The sequence below is a fragment of the Aristolochia californica genome, unplaced genomic scaffold (assembly GCF_029961685.1).
Source record: "Aristolochia californica isolate CCGP_79_NKW_82.1479 unplaced genomic scaffold, dmAriCali1.0.hap1 SCAF_1, whole genome shotgun sequence".
NCBI lineage: Eukaryota > Viridiplantae > Streptophyta > Magnoliopsida > Piperales > Aristolochiaceae > Aristolochia > Aristolochia californica.
Genome location: NW_027181770.1, coordinates 2,929,248 through 2,947,064, shown reverse-complemented (window position 1 = coordinate 2,947,064; position 17,817 = coordinate 2,929,248). Strand labels below are relative to the sequence as shown.

General features: G+C 40.0%; 3 protein-coding genes across 5 annotated transcripts; 2 read left to right on the top strand and 1 right to left on the bottom strand.

Moving 5' to 3' along the window:
• Window positions 1–2,102: 2,102 nt before the first annotated feature.
• On the top strand, window positions 2,103–6,680 carry LOC137955871 (3-oxoacyl-[acyl-carrier-protein] synthase I, chloroplastic-like). Of its 3 annotated transcripts, none has more exons than XM_068803066.1 (9): window positions 2,103–2,167; window positions 3,737–3,901; window positions 4,197–4,555; window positions 4,735–5,166; window positions 5,505–5,678; window positions 5,784–5,897; window positions 6,031–6,132; window positions 6,233–6,299; window positions 6,385–6,680. In XM_068803066.1, exons 2-9 carry the CDS (start codon window positions 3,760–3,762, stop codon window positions 6,450–6,452), a joined length of 1,458 nt encoding a protein of 485 aa, XP_068659167.1. In that variant the 5' UTR covers window positions 2,103–2,167; window positions 3,737–3,759; the 3' UTR covers window positions 6,453–6,680. The 3 variants fall into 3 exon arrangements, with proteins under 3 accessions (XP_068659167.1, XP_068659177.1, XP_068659157.1); XM_068803076.1 differs by lacking the exon at window positions 2,103–2,167 and adding an exon at window positions 2,917–3,543; XM_068803056.1 differs by lacking the exon at window positions 2,103–2,167 and adding an exon at window positions 2,917–3,632.
• A 460-nt stretch (window positions 6,681–7,140) lies between these two features.
• On the top strand, window positions 7,141–12,039 carry LOC137942415 (exportin-2). Its single transcript, XM_068788053.1, has 2 exons — window positions 7,141–10,292; window positions 11,636–12,039. The coding sequence occupies exon 1, from the start codon at window positions 7,394–7,396 to the stop codon at window positions 10,289–10,291; it is 2,898 nt and encodes a 965-aa protein (XP_068644154.1). The 5' UTR covers window positions 7,141–7,393; the 3' UTR covers window position 10,292; window positions 11,636–12,039.
• A 232-nt stretch (window positions 12,040–12,271) lies between these two features.
• On the bottom strand, window positions 12,272–16,787 carry LOC137942407 (auxin response factor 11-like). The gene is made up of 14 exons (XM_068788041.1): window positions 16,282–16,787; window positions 16,065–16,180; window positions 15,686–15,781; window positions 15,537–15,593; window positions 15,279–15,431; window positions 15,100–15,184; window positions 14,768–14,858; window positions 14,516–14,680; window positions 14,292–14,405; window positions 14,135–14,207; window positions 13,806–13,959; window positions 13,081–13,712; window positions 12,804–12,991; window positions 12,272–12,716 (listed from the first exon to the last, which is right to left on the bottom strand). Exons 1-14 carry the CDS (start codon window positions 16,340–16,342, stop codon window positions 12,566–12,568), a joined length of 2,136 nt encoding a protein of 711 aa, XP_068644142.1. The 5' UTR covers window positions 16,343–16,787; the 3' UTR covers window positions 12,272–12,565.
• Window positions 16,788–17,817: the final 1,030 nt, after the last annotated feature.

Genomic DNA, 17,817 nt, shown 5'->3' with positions numbered 1-17,817 from the left:
AAACGCACCCACCCGAAGGCAAATCTGGATCACACCCACAGCGATGGAGCTCGCGCGAGTTGGAGTGCGTTTCGAAGCGGACACAACTGGAGAAGCCAGAGTTGGGTTCTCAAAAGCCGTCCTCCGCGTCCCTGTTCTCTTCTTCGACTCGAAGCTAGAGACGGTTATCTTGAATCTCACGGCAATGGAGAGGACGTCGAAGGGGAGCAAGCCGATTACCAGGTTCTTCCAGTTCATGAACGAGCTGATAGACGATGTGGGGGACGTCAAATTGTTGATCAAGTCCGGGATCATCAAGGGACAGTGGAAGAGAGAGCAAGATGTGTTGGATTTAGTGAAGAGAGTTGACGGTTTCGCTTCCTATTCTTCTATGTATCCTCCCATGGACGTCGCGATAGGGGAGATGAAGGACTTCTACAAGAAGAGGATGAGCAAATTCTTGGTGAAGCATAAACCGGCCCTCGCTTGGTTTTCGACTGTCGCTGCTGCATCACTTCTTCTCGCCGCTGTAATTACTTCCAAAAGACGCAATCGCTCGATTAATGCAGACAATTAAAATCCTTTCTTTTCATCTAAAGATTTTTTTTTTTTTATTACTTGATAAAAATATCAACAACAATGATCCCAGTAGTGCTTTTGGATTTTTTTACAATGCCAGTGGAAAAATCTTTCCAAAATGGCTAAAAATGCACCACCTCGCATTTCCTCCCTATGACTTGTGATTCCAAGTAGGGTTTCGATTTTATCCGTTTATCTAAATTTTTAATTATATTTTATTTAATATTGCCTTATTTCCCATTTTATTAAATCTATAATTTTATTAAAAATAACTCTGTGTGACTTATTTTCTATTTATTAAATAGACTGAAAATGGATAAAGGTTATTTTTTACCTGATTATAAGATTAATTTGATAAATTTTTATTTGTGTGCAAATATGTTTAAGATAAAACATGATTCAAGTGCCTTTAATTGAGCATATTGTATTTTTATTTTTTATTTTTTATTATACAAGATAATGACATTATTCTTAAGCAACTTTTTATATGATAATGTGATATTAATATTTCATAATTTTATTTTATTTAATATTTATATTATTTCTATATACTTCTAATATCATATATAAATATATATTTATAAATCCCATATATACATGGAATTAAGTTATTTCTAACGAATTTGAATCTCTTTAATGCTTCTATAAATTTAAATTTATTACCATTTGAACTACTTATCGACGTGTTAATTAATCTTGGGCACTTCAAAATTATTAGATAAGTACCATGGATGTTTTGCAAAAGAATGCTTTTCTAATGAAGCTTATTCTTCACCAAAAATCTTTATAGCTGATTAGTCAAATTGTTTTGAATTATCGATCGGTAGGTTCTCTCTTCTCTAAGCCGAAAACTATCTATACTTTTCAAGAAATTTACTTGTGAGATGAGCTTTGTAGCTGCACCATTGGTTCATAGATGAGCTTTACTTCAAAATATGCATCAATATACGTTTTCTTTCAAAATAAACTTTTGATCTGTATCTGTTAAATTGGGTCGAAGGCTCTATCTCAAAATGAATAGTCATTCAGGGTTCCAAACTCAATGGTGGCAACTAAACACAAGGGTTGTTTTCGTTGCGGGACTTAACAGTGAATAAACTCTACGTAGGACTATTTCTTAATATCCCAAAATGATTTCAAACTAATAAATTAAAGATCTTTTATCATTAGAGGAAATTTCAAACAGATTTTTAAACTTAAAAGTAAAGATGCTCTTTGTCTAATCCAAACAGGTGAGTCTGTTTCCAAAATCTCGGTAGGCATAATCCAAACACGATCTTCATTTCTTTCTCATCTTTTTTTTTTTTTTTTTTTCCCATTTCAACTGCATATCGAATACTTTACTAAATCGTATGTTCTTCTCTTCCATAATTTTCATACTTACAATCAACTTTCTGATTTTTGTTTCCTAGGTTTGTTTAATTTCTGCTTTGTCTGTTGTAGGCAACTAGTTCGGAAGCCACGGTCTGTTCTTTTGTTTTTATTATAAGTTTGGTTTATTTTTTCTTCTCTTCTCAGACTCTAATTCTTTTATTTTCTTCCAGATTCCAGACGCCGGTGGAGAAGTAGGGAGAGGAGGGTCGAGAGGATAACCCAAAAGCGTGAACATGTAATATCAAACTTTGGTTTGGACTCATCTTGTTTACTGTTACTCGCGTTCAGATTTTAGTTCTCTGTGCTCTTTCCTGTGGACTCTGAAGGGCTTTGCTGGGGACGATGACTTGCGGTGTTGTGATTAAGCCTAGAGAGACGACGTGCTCTGCAAATGGACCATCTAAAGGAAAAATAGTGCTTGAAGATGGTCTCTGTAAGTAGCAGTTGTAACCAACTTCAATAAAATCTGAGTCAAATTAGCTTAGTTTCCAGTCCGCCATGGTTTCCATTCCCACAAAACCATGCCCCAACAAGTGTAACCAGCTTCAATGCCGACAAGTCTCACTATGGAATGAAACGATAACAAAACAAATGGCCAATGAAAATAAATAATATATAAATATAACATTTTTTATTATATTATTTTCTTTTTGTCAAGGCTGGTTTTACATACTTTTGGTAGTATATGATTATATTTTATTTAAAATACAGCATTAGAAATTACTTTTAGTTTATTATTTTTAAAAATATTTCACTTTACTATATACAAGATTCTTATGGCTATTTGTTCTTTGCTCGGATCTTATTTTCTTTTTGCCTGCCTCCTGTCCAGGCTTAGTGGTAACTGGTGCCTACCCTGATTTGAACCAACCTTTCCCAGGAAGAGGTGGTGTTTGTATTGTTCAATCAGATAGGAGGCAGGCTGAGCCGATGGTACATTCATTGCACATTAAATGAGACAGATGCAATTAGGTTCTTCCCAAGTTCGTTGTCCTCAATCATTGGTTACATTCATGAAGCTGCAGTCTCTCTCACGATTTTGTATAGAATTTCTTTAGGCTTCAACTTTTTACCAGTTCACCCATCCGTTTTTATACTCCTAATTTTTTTCTTTCGGGAAGTTTCTTCACGGAGTTTGTCTGGTTGCTTGTTTAATATAGCAATTCGTCTTGGTTCGGTCCTTCTCAACTGAAGGACCAGATGTGGGTGAGGATGCTTCTGAAGAGCTGTGGTTTCTGTTTCTGAAATCGTTCTTAACGGAATAAGATGGGATCGTATCATCAATTTTGGCTGAACAAAATACATTTGAACATGGTGATTGAATTGAGATAGTTTTGATTTGGGAAAAATACTGAGAACCGAGAAGAAAATGATGGCTGGTTACTGCGCCAGAAAGATACAGAGCACGTCGTTCACCTTGAGCTCTTCACTTCAGCATCGTTGTTGCCGGCCTTATTAAATTCCAAAGCACAAGGTGGAAATTGAAAAAGAGGGTAAATTGGTAAGGAGGGTCATGGGGGTTGTTTTGGGTTGTTAAACTGTCAAGGAAGAATGCGAGGTGTGTGTGGAATCCCAGAGGAGGCAACTCATTAACCCAGAACAGAAGCATCGGTATTGTCGCCTCTTTTGGTCCCTCTTCTCCCCTCGACGGATTCTCCAATGACAACTGGAGCAATGAAGAAGAAGAACCATCTCTCATTGTGAACTCCATTACTTTTTATATCATTCGCTGAAAATACAAAGACATACCGTCTTCTCTTCTTGTCTTTTAAATATTTGTGATATTGATTGTGAACGTTAACAGCTGATTCTCTGAGAGAAGGAGAGATGGCGGTAGCTGCGGGTTCTTGTTCTTCTAGCTTCGTTATCGAAAACAGAGAGTTGGGATGCAATGGGGCGTCTTTGCGTCGGTTCAATGGCCTCAGGCCTGTGGAAAACTTGCAAATCGCGTCAGCAGTTAGAAAAGCCAGTGAGTATCTGAAAAGTGTCAGTTGTCTTTCTTCAGGTTTTTCGTTTATGTAATCTCTACCCTCACGAACTCCATTACTGAGCTTTATATGTTAGTTATAGGTATTATTTGCAGCTGTTAGATAGATGGCCATCTTGCTTCTCGAAACTCTAGCTTTAAAGTTTTTATTTAGTGTTGATATGCACACAAAATTTGGTTCCACCCTTCCAGGAAATACTATCAGTTTTATACTACCAGTATAACCAATTGTTTTACTGGTTTACTCATTTACTTGTATGTGTCTTTCTTTGATCAGCTCCAAGAATTCTACGAATTAAAGCAATGGCAGCATCCACTGTTGCAGCTCCACAACGTGAAAAGGATCCCAAGAAACGGGTTGTGATTACAGGAATGGGTGTTGTTTCTGTGTTTGGAAACGACATTGATACATTCTATAATAAACTCTTGGAAGGAGAAAGTGGTATACACCCAATAGATCGATTTGATGCATCCACTTTCTCTGTAAGATTTGGTGGTCAAATTCATGGTTTCTCTTCCCAAGGGTATATTGATGGGAAGAATGATCGCCGGCTTGATGACTGCTGGAGATATTGTCTAGTTGCTGGCAAAAGAGCCCTTGAAGATGCAAACCTTGGACCTGAAGTCTTGGATAAAGTGAGTAAAGCTCTATGTTAATCGGTCTACTTTCATGGTTCAACTATCCTTGTGTGATGAAACCATGTCTTCTGGAACTTATTCTTTTGGAAACTAAGGATAATAGGTTCAAGTTCTAAGAATTATTGAACATATGACGTGCTTTTAACAGCAGTTATTCACTGTTTGAATATTTACAGATGGATAAATCTAGGATTGGAGTGCTGGTAGGCACAGGGATGGGGGGACTTACAGCATTTAGCAATGGAATTGAGGCTTTAATTCAAAAGGGTTACAAGAAGATTACTCCATTTTTCATCCCCTACTCCATCACCAATATGGGTTCAGCCCTGTTAGCTATTGACACTGGCTTTATGGGACCCAATTACTCCATCTCTACAGCTTGTGCAACTGCAAATTATTGCTTCTATGCTGCAGCAAATCACATAAGAAGGGGAGAAGCAGAAATTATGGTAGTTGGAGGAACAGAGGCAGCTATCCTGCCCACTGGAGTAGGTGGGTTCATAGCTTGCAGAGCTCTTTCTCAGAGGAATGATGAACCTCAAAGAGCATCAAGACCCTGGGATAAAAATCGTGATGGTTTTGTTATGGGGGAAGGCTCTGGTGTCCTGGTATGTTATCATCTGGTTAAAGTGATAGTACTGAAAAATCAAAATTATAATTGCTTTTTTTGCCATTTTACTCAATTTCTGTTTATTTTCTTGACCTGAAAGATCACATTGTTACTATGAGGATAGGCACTTTTATGATTTGTTGGTGGGTTATCTCTGTGGAATACAAACAATTATACTGATGATTTTTTAAAACTCAAACAAAATTTCATGTTCTAATCACAGGAATTGTGTAAGGCAAAGGATTAGAGAAGTATGCTTTTATTCAATTGGAAAGTTTTGATTTTAATAGAATCTTGAGCTTAATCTTGACTAGTTTATTTCCCATTTGGTTTAAGATCATGGAGAGCCTGGAGCGTGCTACGAAAAGAGGTGCAAATATAATTGCTGAATACTTGGGTGGATCCATAACCTGTGATGCACATCACATGACTGATCCTCGCTCTGATGGTCTCGGTGTATCTTCTTGCATAAAACTAAGTTTAGAGGACGCGGGAGTTTCACCAGAAGAGGTGAGAATCCTTAGTTCAGTTCTCCAACCAGATGCAGTAGTCAATTTTTCTTGTAAAATTTTGCTTCAAAACATGGATGGAAACATGAATTATGGAGAATGGCAGGTGAACTATGTGAATGCTCATGCGACATCAACACTTGCAGGAGACTTAGCTGAGGTTAATGCTATCAAGAAGGTTTTCAAGAACACATCAGAGATGAAAATGAACGGAACCAAGGCAAGCAATTCTTAAAACCTTTAAGAAGTATCTCAGACAAATTTCAAAATGGTGTTTTATGCAATCTACAACAAAATTATAAGTTAAAAGTGTGCATCATGGATGGATTTGCTTTCATTTTACCTTTTTTCAGTCCATGATTGGACATTGCCTTGGAGCTGCTGGTGGAATGGAAGCTATTGCAACCATCAAAGCAATCACAACAGGCTGGTTACACCCAACCATTAACCAAGACGTAATGTTTCCTCCCAAACCCATTTCTCCCATTATCCATTTAAGAACAATCATCAATTCCAGTGCTGTCTCTTTGCCTCAATCTTTAAACTTTCTTATAGGATCTGGAGCCTGAAGTCACCATTGACACGGTACCAAATGTGAAAAAGAAGCATGAAGTGAACGTTGGTGAGTGAAGATTGTTTATCTACTTTTCTGCTCAGTTGGGTTATCCAGTTCACTCACGGACTAACAATTTGGTGCTTCATGGCAGCCATATCTAATTCGTTTGGCTTCGGCGGCCACAATTCAGTGGTTGTGTTTGCTCCCTTCAGCCCCTGAGGAAAAAATAAAAATCTGTAGCGCTTTTCCCCTTTCTGCTGGAATCGGATGCTACCATTTTTTTGTGAAGACAAAGTGAGGAGAGATTTAGTTGAGATTGATATTTTATGATCTTTGTTGAAGTTTGTTTCAGGTTTTCGCCATTTCTTCATTTCCATCTTGAATTAGGGTGGCAGTAAGACCCTTGTTTTAGTTATTTCTAAATGAATAAAAGAGTCCTCTGTTGTTCCTCTCCTTAATATATTGAACCAATTGGATCCTATCCAACCAATGCTTAAATCCGGTCTTAATCCGATTGGACTAAAACCAGTCACTGTACCAGTTTGATTTGAATAACATCTATTGATATTACCTATCCTATGTATACACGAACCAGTCAATTCATCTTTTAAGCCAAAAATCATAGGAACCAGAAAAAGGTCTGACTCTGGTTCAATCGGATTGAACTAGTCGGTCCGGTCCAGTTCTTATGACACTGCCTGATATCCTATAGACTGTTGTTCACTGCACGAAAGGGACAATTTAATGGACACGCGTCCACGGTCCCGTGATACTGGCCCATTTCGGATCAGCTCACGTAAAAGTTGGAAGGACCTAAAGTCCAAACTTCAAGGCCCGTTAGTCTAATCTACTTGCTCTAATTGCTAAACCCCTCCTCTCTCCGCTGTTTCCTCTTTCAAATGTCTCGTTTGGAGGCAGATTGCTGCGCAAAGCAGCGCGAGAGAGAGTGAGAGCGTCGAGAAAGGAGATGGCTGGCTCCCTCTGCCTCCGAGCCGATCGCAGCGTAAGATAAAAGAATCTCATTCAGCATTCTTCTCTTTCTCTACTTCTCAGTTCTTCCCTCTTCGTTTCTAGGTTCAGAAAACCCTACTCCTATCATCTCTATAGAACTTTACCATTTTTTGAATCATATACTACGATATACTTGTGAATCGCTGCCAATGGATTTCAATCTCGAAACCCTTTCTCAATGCTTCCTCCGTACGCTCTCCCCCTTGCCGGAACCCCGGCGCGAAGCCGAGAAGTACCTGGCTGACGCTTCCGACCGCCCAGGTTTTGCGCTTGCCGTTCTCCGTCTTCTCGCCGAGCCCGCTGTTTCCGAAGACATCCGCCACGCGGCTGCTGTTAACTTCAAGAACCATCTCCGCTCCCGCTGGGCTCCCAAGGACGACCGTTCTGCCCCCGTTGAAATTATCCCCATCCCCGATCAAGAGAAGGATCAAATCAAAAGCCTGATCGTCCGCCTCATGCTCGCCGCCTCCCCCCGTATCCAGAGTCAACTTAGTGAAGCCCTAGCCGCAATCAGTAAGCACGACTTCCCTAAATCGTGGCCGTCTCTCCTCCCTGAGCTCGTTTCAAGTCTCCAGCAGGCCTCCGATTATGTCACAATCAATGGTATCCTTGGCACTGCCAACTCTATATTTAAAAAGTTTCGTTACCAATACGAAACTAATGACCTTCGCCTTGATCTCAAATACTGTCTTGATGGCTTTGCTGCCCCCTTGCTCGACATCTGTCTCAAAACCTCCAAGCTCATCTCCGCCAATCTCCACTCCGCTGATGCCCTTCGCCCGCTATTCGAATCACAACGACTTTGTTGCCGGATCTTCTACTCTCTCAACTTCCTTGAGCTTCCAGAATTCTTTGAGGACCACATGAAAGAGTGGATGATCGAGTTTCAGAACTATCTAACGACGGCTTATCCCGCTCTGGAGAACGATCAGAATGGCATTAAGGTGGTTGATGGCCTCCGTGCTGCCATTTGCGAGAACATCAGCCTCTACATGGAAAAGAACGAAGAGGAATTCAAGGACTACTTAAATGGTTTTGCTACTGCTGTTTGGAACCTTTTGCTTAGCGTTTCAGTTGGGCCTGCACGTGACCAGTTAGTCATAACTGCCATCAAATTTTTAACGACAGTAAGTACCAGTGTTCACCACTCAATCTTCAGTGCCCAACAAACCTTGCAGCAGATATGTGAGAAAATCATAATTCCAAATATCCAGCTCAGGGACGAGGATGAAGAGCTTTTTGAATTTAACTATGTTGAATACATTCGGCGTGACATTGAAGGAAGTGATCTGGATACAAGAAGGAGAATTGCTTGTGAGCTTTTAAAAGGTATTGCGACAAATTACAAAGAGCAAGTCAGACAAATTGTCTCTGGGCAGATAGAAGCAATGTTAAGTTTATATGGCCAGAATCAGACAAAAAATTGGAAGCAGAAGGATTGTGCTATTTATTTGGTCGTGTCTCTTGCAACCAAAAAGGCAGGGGGAGGCTCAGTTTCAACCGACCTTGTTAATGTTGAGAGCTTTTTCGCGTCAGTGATTGTCCCAGAGCTTCAGAGCCATGATGTAAATGCACTTCCGATGCTAAAAGCTGATGCTCTTAAGTTTTTTACCACTTTCCGGACCCAAATATCAAAGCCAGTGGCATTGGCTTTAATTCCTGATGTGATTCATTTCCTTGGGTCTGAATCAAATGTTGTTCATTCTTATGCTGCAAATTGTGTTGAGAAGCTTCTACTTGTTAAAGATGAGGGGCAGCCACGTTTCATTTCTTCAGATATAGGCCCATTTTTGCCAGTATTGATGACTAATCTATTTAATGCCCTCAAGTTTCCTGAATCTCAAGAGAATCAGTATGTTATGAAATGCATAATGCGGGTTTTTGGAGTGGCTGATATAGGTGGAGAGGTTGCTGGGGCCTGTATTGCTAGTCTCACAGCTATTTTGGGGGAGACTTGTAAAAACCCAAAAAATCCTGTGTTCAACCACTACTTGTTTGAAGCACTAGCAGCTCTAATAAGGAGGTCCTGTGAGCAGGACCCATCTCTTGTTTCCTCATTCGAGACAAGCCTCTTCCCCTTTTTGCAGACCATTTTGGTTAATGATGTGAGTGAATTTTGGCCCTATACATTTCAGATATTTGCCCAGCTTGTGGAGATCAACAAACCCCCTCTCCCAGTGAACTATATGCAACTCTTTCAGGTTCTTCTTGCACCAGAAACTTGGAAAAGATCTGGGAATGTGCCAGCTCTTGTCAGATTGTTGCAGGCCTACCTCCAGAAGGCTCCACTTGAGCTGAAGCAAGAAGGGAAGCTGAAGGATGTGTTGGAGATATTCCAGAGATTGGTCTCAGCTTCCAGTACCGATGAGCTTGGTTTTTATGTGCTTAACACGGTCATTGAGAACATCAGCTATGATGTCATTGAACTTTACATCCGCCATATCTGGAGCATTCTTTTTATGCGCTTACAGAATCTAAGAACCATCAAATTTGTGAAATCACTTGTGATTTTTATGTCACTTTTTTTAATCAAATATGGTCATGGGAATTTGGTGGAGACGATCAATAATGTACAGCCCAACATATTTGCTGCGATATTGGAGCAGTTTTGGATACCAAATCTTAAACTGATAACTGGCTTTGTTGAGATGAAGTTGACTTCAGTTGCTTCAACTAGGCTTATATGTGAATCTCCAGCCCTTTTGGATGATTCAGCAGCTGTCATGTGGGGGAAAATGCTGGATAGTATAGTTACTCTTCTTTCACGACCGGAGCAAGATAGGGTTCAGGAAGAACCTGAAATGCCTGATATAGGGGAGACTGTTGGTTACTCTGCAACATTTGTGCATCTTTATAATGCTGGGAAAAAAGAGGAAGACCCCCTTAAGGAAGTTAGGGACCCAAGGGAGTTCTTAGTCACTTCTTTAGCCAGACTCTCAGCTCTTTCTCCTGGAAAGTATCCTGCAATCATCCAGAAAACCATGGAACCTGACAATCAAGCAGCACTTCTTCAGCTTTCAAGTGCATATCGCTGCCCCATAGTTTAAAGTATGTAACTGAAGCATTTAATTTCTTTTTCTTATTTATGTTCTGTTGAAAATTTTATTTTATGCTTCTTTATGCTATTGATTCAGTTATTAATAGGCACATTGGCATTTAGACTGAAGGGTACTTTGTGCTATTCATTCTCTAAGTTAGTTGCATGAACACACTTCCAACTTTCGCTTGGTATTGAGGAAGAAGCTACGCGTTTTTTCGTCTCAAGTTTTCTTCTGTGTAGATGCCCCTTTCTTTGCCTTATCCTTCTATAACTATCTTAAGGAGTAGTTGATGGACTTTTTGCTTGTAAACTGTGTCATCTCACATATCACAACTAGCAGTTTTTGTTGCCAATATGTATTTTGTGACTGCATCTTTTTTCATAAAAAACGATTTACTGTTTCTGATGGCTACAATTTAGAGTGTTAAATTTTTGAAAAAAAAGTTAAAGAGTCTGGCTGTACATGGGTTGTGCGCATTACAGAAACTTGATGTCTGAAACAAAGAAGGATTTTAACCTATTGGTGTGGAAATTAATATGTTTATAGTTGGCAGAAAGCAGTAAAGAAGTCAATGAAGAATTTAAACATCAATATCCAGGTCATACATAAGAAAAAAGACAACAATGTAATTGAAGTAGAACAGCAGATGATTCCTTTTTTTTTTTTTTTTTTTTTTTGTTTGGCATTATCTTAAAAACCATTGCTTGAAACATTTTTGAAGGTAGACTAATAATCACATAATTCTTAATACTGCGGCCCCGCCCCCAGGCCTCTTTTCCCACTATTAATCTGAGATCAAGTTACTTGTGTTATGTAATAGCTTTAGGAGTATGTATTAACATGTTCTTCTATATGTGCAGGTATTGATAAATTCTGTGTTATGTATTTTATGGTTGGTCTCTTTTGAATGTTTAAAATGTATTCAGCTTTATTATGTAACATGCTTTCTCCTGAAATATAAACAGGTCTTCACAGTTGGTATGATTATTGCCTAATGGCCTGTTCTCTTTACGTTTATGCCATTATCTGGCTTGTTACTATTTTTAGCTATTCCTACTGTTAAATGCCGCTAGACCGGTTGTGGGGTGCATGTGTATTTCTTTAACCACATCCAACTTTTATTGCCGTTAGTATCGCCATTACCATTAAGCTGTTCATCTTCTGCTCCAAGAAAAATCACTTAAGATCATTGGTTATGTATTCTTATGCCATTAAGCTGCCTGAGATTATTATTTTTTCACTTGTATTTCCAAGATCTTATATTGATCGTTCATTATGGTCTCCGTGGAAATCATCATGGAACTATGAAGCAATGTTGTAGAGCTCTTCTAACCATTACTCCTGTGGCAGTTTTCAGAATGCGGGTGATGGACGATGATAGTTTTCCTCAATGTGTTTCTAAGTCGGGATTTTGTACACTCAGAGCATCTGTGAGTTGGAAGCCTCTTGCTCGCATCGGAGTTTCAACCAGGTGCTGGTCCGTGGTGGTTTTCCTCAATTTTCCATTTCTTGTTAATGTTTATTCTTGGGCGAGCCTCTCGAGAGTCATGGAGGTGCTTGTGTGGATGTAACTCTGTTGTGAACTATTTTTTAGGGTGGAGGGGACGTTCGTTACATTTGGTATGTAAGAAAGCGTCTTTTTGCAAACTCGACCTGCTTTTCAGCAGGGTCTGATACATGTATCTATATTTTCGTTTCTTTCGAACATGATCTGGTAACAAAAGCCAAAGATAGGAAAAAGAATTCGATGTGCACAGTTTCTCTGGCCCCTTTTGGTTTTTTGTTTGTGATTTTATACGTTTAAATTTTTATTAGACTCATAGTATGAACAGATGAGAGTAATGTAGGGGCTGTCAGTGAGGCTTGAGGCAACTCTCAGGTTTGCTATGGATTTTGTTCCGTTACAAGAAGTGTATACATGCGGCACCCCATATCTGTCGACGAAAACAGAGAGCTATTTACAATTTAGCTTGACAATAAGAGAGAAGAAACAAGCAAAACGTTTATATTTACATGAATGGACCAAACAAAGCAGTCATTTGATCCTAAATCTCACCCACAATGATCTACCTATTCACAAGTTTGATCCCCTTGCTGGTCCTACTACACCTTCACCCTTTTTTTTTCCTTCCACAGTTAAGGCTCTAAAAATTGGATCTACAATTAGTATGGGTTTTTTACTGCTGTCACCAAATCAAAACCTCATCTTTCCCAAAAACAAAAAAGGAAACATTAGAAAAAGAAAGAACCAATGAAGAAACAACAAATTAACACCAACTATTAATTTATGTCCTCTCCTTTCGGGTCTGATTCTAAGCTCCCGGCCCTTTCTTCTTCTAAAGGCAACGGAAGCTTATTTCTTGTTGCATTCATTTTTTTCACTTCTTCACAGGTGTAGATGTAAATCTTTCTGGCCATCTTGCAGAACTCCCTGTGGTGACAATTACCCAGGATTATAATCCATTGTACACAGATCACATATAAACAAAAAAACAGGTAAGACTATGCTGAGACTTACTGCCAAGGGTCATCACCCACAAGCATCATATCACCTTCGTCATCCGTAAAGACAACTTCCCACTTGTTTCGAGGACTAAGTTCATCCTTAATATCAAACATCTGCTCCAACTCAGCAATCAGCTCATCATAACTATTCATCACAGTCAGGTCCACAGCACGCCCTACAGCTATTCCTTGCATATGAACCTATTTAACCATGCCAACATTTAAACTTTTGAGCTGCAATAACTGAAAGTTTGAAACTCAGAAGCATTCCTAAATCAAATCATATTTACCTTGGTGCGGCTTCGTGAAGAGCAGGCCTGCTTACACTGCATCTCCTTTGGAGATACTTGCAAATTTTGCTTCTGCTCTTTCAAACTCTTAGAAAGCCCAGACTGTTGATCTGAATCTGTGGCAGATAACATAACAACATCCAGCTCATCCTTAGCGGTAGCAGAAACACTAGGTTGACCTGTTGGTGGCTTCTCTACAGGAGCATTACTGACATTAGTTATCAAGTCAAAACCAAATAATCGACAATTCTCTGGTTTCTTCTCCTTCTCTGCTGAATCTAACATGGCAGAGTTATCACCAAACTTGGGAGTGAGACAGGTAGGAATCGGAAACTTGGCAGTAACTTTACGTTCTTCTTCCATCTCATCAAACAGCTTAAGCGACATATTCTTGCAAGGGGAAGATAGCTCAGTCCACTTAGTGTATGAAACATGAGCATCCTTGCACCAATCCTCCCTAGGAGGAATTGCATTCCGCAAACCAGTGGTACTTTTAGTGGTATTTCCATTATTTTCTTTCTGCTTCAGCGACCAGCCCATTTGGGCTTCACAGCCTCGAGTTTCCGTGCTACTAAATGCACTCAAATCAGGGGACTGTGTTGAACTGGGATACCACATGGCTTGACCAGATTCTAAAGAATAGGGGAGAAGGAACAAAGTTAGCAAGCAAAAGAAAATTTAGAAGATAACCCACAAATGAAAAAAAAAAACAAAATTCAATTTACCAAAGACAGGGAGCTCAATAGAGGGCCGAGGCCTTTTGCTCTTAATAATTGGGGGAGGGGAAGGATTTAGGGAAGTAGAACCACCAAAAGGCTCTATTTCCCATGGTGAAACCCTATCTGGTCGTTGAATAGCAGCAGCTTCATCCCATTGAATCTGAAAATTGAAATATTAAATTAGATGCAAAGTACTCAAAAAGAGAGGGGGTAAAAAACTATAAAGAGGCACCGGAAACAGATAACATCATCCTTCATCAGGAACAAAAAATATACTATGTACTAAAAAAGAGGGGAAAAATTATAAAGAGGCCCCAGAAACAGATAATATCAACCTTCAATGATCTCCACTTGGAATCAGCCCATTTGGGGGAAATGTCTCCCACTCCAATAATAGTACCAGAAAACCTGATAAACAATAAAAAGTAAATCAACCATATTAAACAAATCTACCTTAAGAAGTAATCATCCAGCTTACAACAGGAAAAATACCTTCTCTCTGGTGAATCTTCACCCTCAAATCTCATTTTAAACCTCATACCAACTGAAAAAGCATTATCCATAGCCTCTAAATACTTGTTCAAACTAATAATGAATTGGCTTGTCCTGATAGTGTTTGACAAAAAAATCAGATTCAGACAATAGTGTATCATAAAAAAAATGAAATGAAGCAATCTACTATGATCCAACAGTTGCACCGCAACCATGGTTCCAACCTTGGTTTGTAGTACACAGTAAACAAACTTTGGGTTGTGACCGCATGAGAAGCTGTTGCAAGGACACCCAAATGCATGCTCTGGCTTGATATCACAGAAGATGGCATGGTACTCTGCTGCCTAGCAAGGCGCCGAACTCCTACTCTCAACTCTCCGTTCTCTCCTCTGCACGTTGATCAAATTATTCATTAATTACCTACTAAAAATGAACTTATAATGAAATAAAAGCAGATCCTTTCAATTGCATATTACCTTAAGAAGACGAAAGCATCACCAGCAACAAGTCTTTTGGAAGTTACAAATGTGCTCCAGCCAGTGGTTAACAAATGCCTGCGTGGTTGCCCTGTCATTGAATTCAGGAATAATATCAACCAGTTATTACTTTGAATTTATGACAAATTCAGATTAGAACATATAAAATCAAAAGAAAAAATGTATCATATGATAGAGATATACGCTTGAAGATTCAACATCTAGCTATAGCAATGAAGAAATTAAACAAAATAGAAAAAAGAGGAAACATGTCATTCCTCGGGTCTTTAAAAGGAATACAGATGAAAAAATGCAAGCTTTAAAGTAGATACCCCTAAATATGTGCTTAAACCTCCACTCAAATCCATGAAGATCCTTTGATGCAAGCTCTTGTGTTGGGGTTGGTTGTGACATGTCCTAATTGGAAAAGATAATTACATAAATACAAAAGAAAACAGAATCTAAACAGAACAGCGAAAGACAAGTCCCAAAACTTGAAAAGGGAGCTCACTAATGGTGGCAGGCATTCATTAGCATGTCTTCTAAGAACAGAGAAGCCACCGTGGGTGCTAGTGTCAGAAGCTGTCAATATCTTACAGAAAGAGCGAACCATCGGTCTCGAAGATTCAGGAGCAATTTTATCAGGGAATCTTGGCTCGTTTTGCTACGGAAAAAAATGAAAAAGTAACTGGCCGTTAATAGAAAAGGAACAAAATGAAAATTATCAGAGTAAACACATACAGAATAACAATAGCTGAGAAGCGCATACATCTAGCTCGGGCTGCAAGGTAATCTGTGCATATACTTCATCGGTCTCCGCTTCAGCCTAAATATTGACAAGAACATTATTAATTACAACACGCGAAAAGAAGAAATAAAAATGAGAAGGAGATTGAAACGATCTCGGAGGTGACTAACCCGCAGCTGAATGTGAACAACGCGACAAAGGATCTTGCTGGGAAGATTAAACAACGGAATTTGCTGATCTAGTTCCTGATTTGTCGATGCTTGTAACTATGTACGGACAAAAAACGCTAGTGATTACGGAAACTCAAATAAATCTGAAGAGAGAACGAAGAAAATGCAAAAAAAAAAAAAGTTCCTGAAAGCACTCAAGAGTATTAAATGTTTTCAATTTCTAGAGGGCAACTGCGAAATAACAAAATTCATGAAGGAGAAATAAGATGAGCAACAAAAAATGAAAAGTCAATACCACATAAGAGTTGCCGATTTCCCAAAAATAAAAATGAAAGAAACAAAAGAAAGACTGAAAATCTGAAAAGCCTTTGCTGTTTACCTGCTCCATGTGACCTTGCGGAAAGTAAAAAACCCTCTCCCCTTGTCTCGGAACATCCACCAAGGGACCAGCACAAGCTCGCCATAGTTCTTCATACAGATCATCACTTCCAAAACCTTTTCAACAACCGAGTTATCAAAACCAAGCCTCCTAAAAGAATAACAATCAAAGAAATGTTATGCACTCTACAGCTAACAAGCAAATGCAACTCATTCACCTGGGTCCGTCCGCTGGTTGGAAAAACCGGAGGAGCTTCTAAAACTCTCCGCAAACGCCATGAAAATACTGATTGAAGCTGAAGTTGCAAAATAAAAAAATAAAAGAAAAGCCACTTAATAACGTCGAGCAGATGGTGATGCAGCAATCAAAACCACGCCATTTCTGCATATAAATGAGAGAGAAAAACTATAGTTTTCGTCCCCATGTTGGCCCTTGAACTACATCAGCTGAACAAATAGAAACGTTTCATCGATCGCAGCGTGCAGTATTAATGCGGATTTAGAGCTCGAGAAACCCCCCAAGATGTGGTGGACTGCGCTCTGCTTTTCGGTTACAAACCCGCCTTTCCGAGCTAAAAACCGCTCTTCCGTGTAGTCTCTCTCTCTCTCCCCCTCTCCCGTCTCTCCCGCTCCGCTGAAAACCAGACAAACGCCGTTACCGAATCCCCAAAACCGCTATTCCTTGCTTGCGTTTTTATAAAATTTATATCCTCCCCTCCGCAACCTTAGCCCCCCTCCGCCCACCCACATTCTACAGTCTCCAGCACTCGTGCCTATAAGTTAAATATAAACTGTGGGGACCACCAGAAAACGATCCATACCGGTCATCAACCGCGGGACCGGGATCATGCGGTTTAAACCCGTCAGCTGTTCCATGTGCAGATGTACGATCCGGCAGCAGCGACTAACCCCGGTCAAACTCTAACTCGAGCAGAGCGGGCAGAAAGAAGACCGGCCGTCCAGAAAGCGAAACGTCCCCCAATAGGCGATAAGAAACCAGACCCGTGGCGCCGTCCCGGCCGCTGCCGCATCTGCATGTGCGCCGAATAGCCGACGGCGCCTGGAGAAACGCGTTACGCCGTTACGGTAGAGACGGTTTCGTGTGTACGTTGTATGTCTACCGAGAAGCAGGCAGGCGGAATGACCCACTCCAGTACTATCCTCCCGCTTTTTTTCCACGTTTTTTTCTTGACCCCAATGTCGCTTTTAATTACAGAACAGGCCATCGCCATCGCCATCGCCATCGCCATCCCTGGTCCAAACGTTTTCCATACTGCTTACAGGGCCCAATATGGAAAGTGGGTCCGGTCACGTGGATCTTGTACATCCGTGGCACTAGTAAATGATTCCCGATCTTCCCGAAGCAGTCAGCCATCAATTCATTCGGAATTTCAATCTTTTCACACAATTAAATGACTGAAATAGACAGTAGCGGTTCTTGATTTCGTCCTAATTACGCTGCGATTCAGTTTCGAAACACGGAGCCGTGGGTCCCTCCTGATGGAAGTGGGCCCGGGGCTTTCAGTTAGTCGATTCTACCAACGTATGGGAAACGGATATATTTTAACCGCTTTATATGTGAAAATCGAACTTTAATAGACTGCGGTCTTAAAGCGAATTTGTCGTATCGTTCAGGTCATGGTGGGGGCCGCCACTGCATTTTCGGCCATGACACCAATATGTAAGGAAGAGAGAAACAAAAAGCACACATTAGAGAGGGGGCCCACATGAAGGGACCCACAGCCTTTATTATT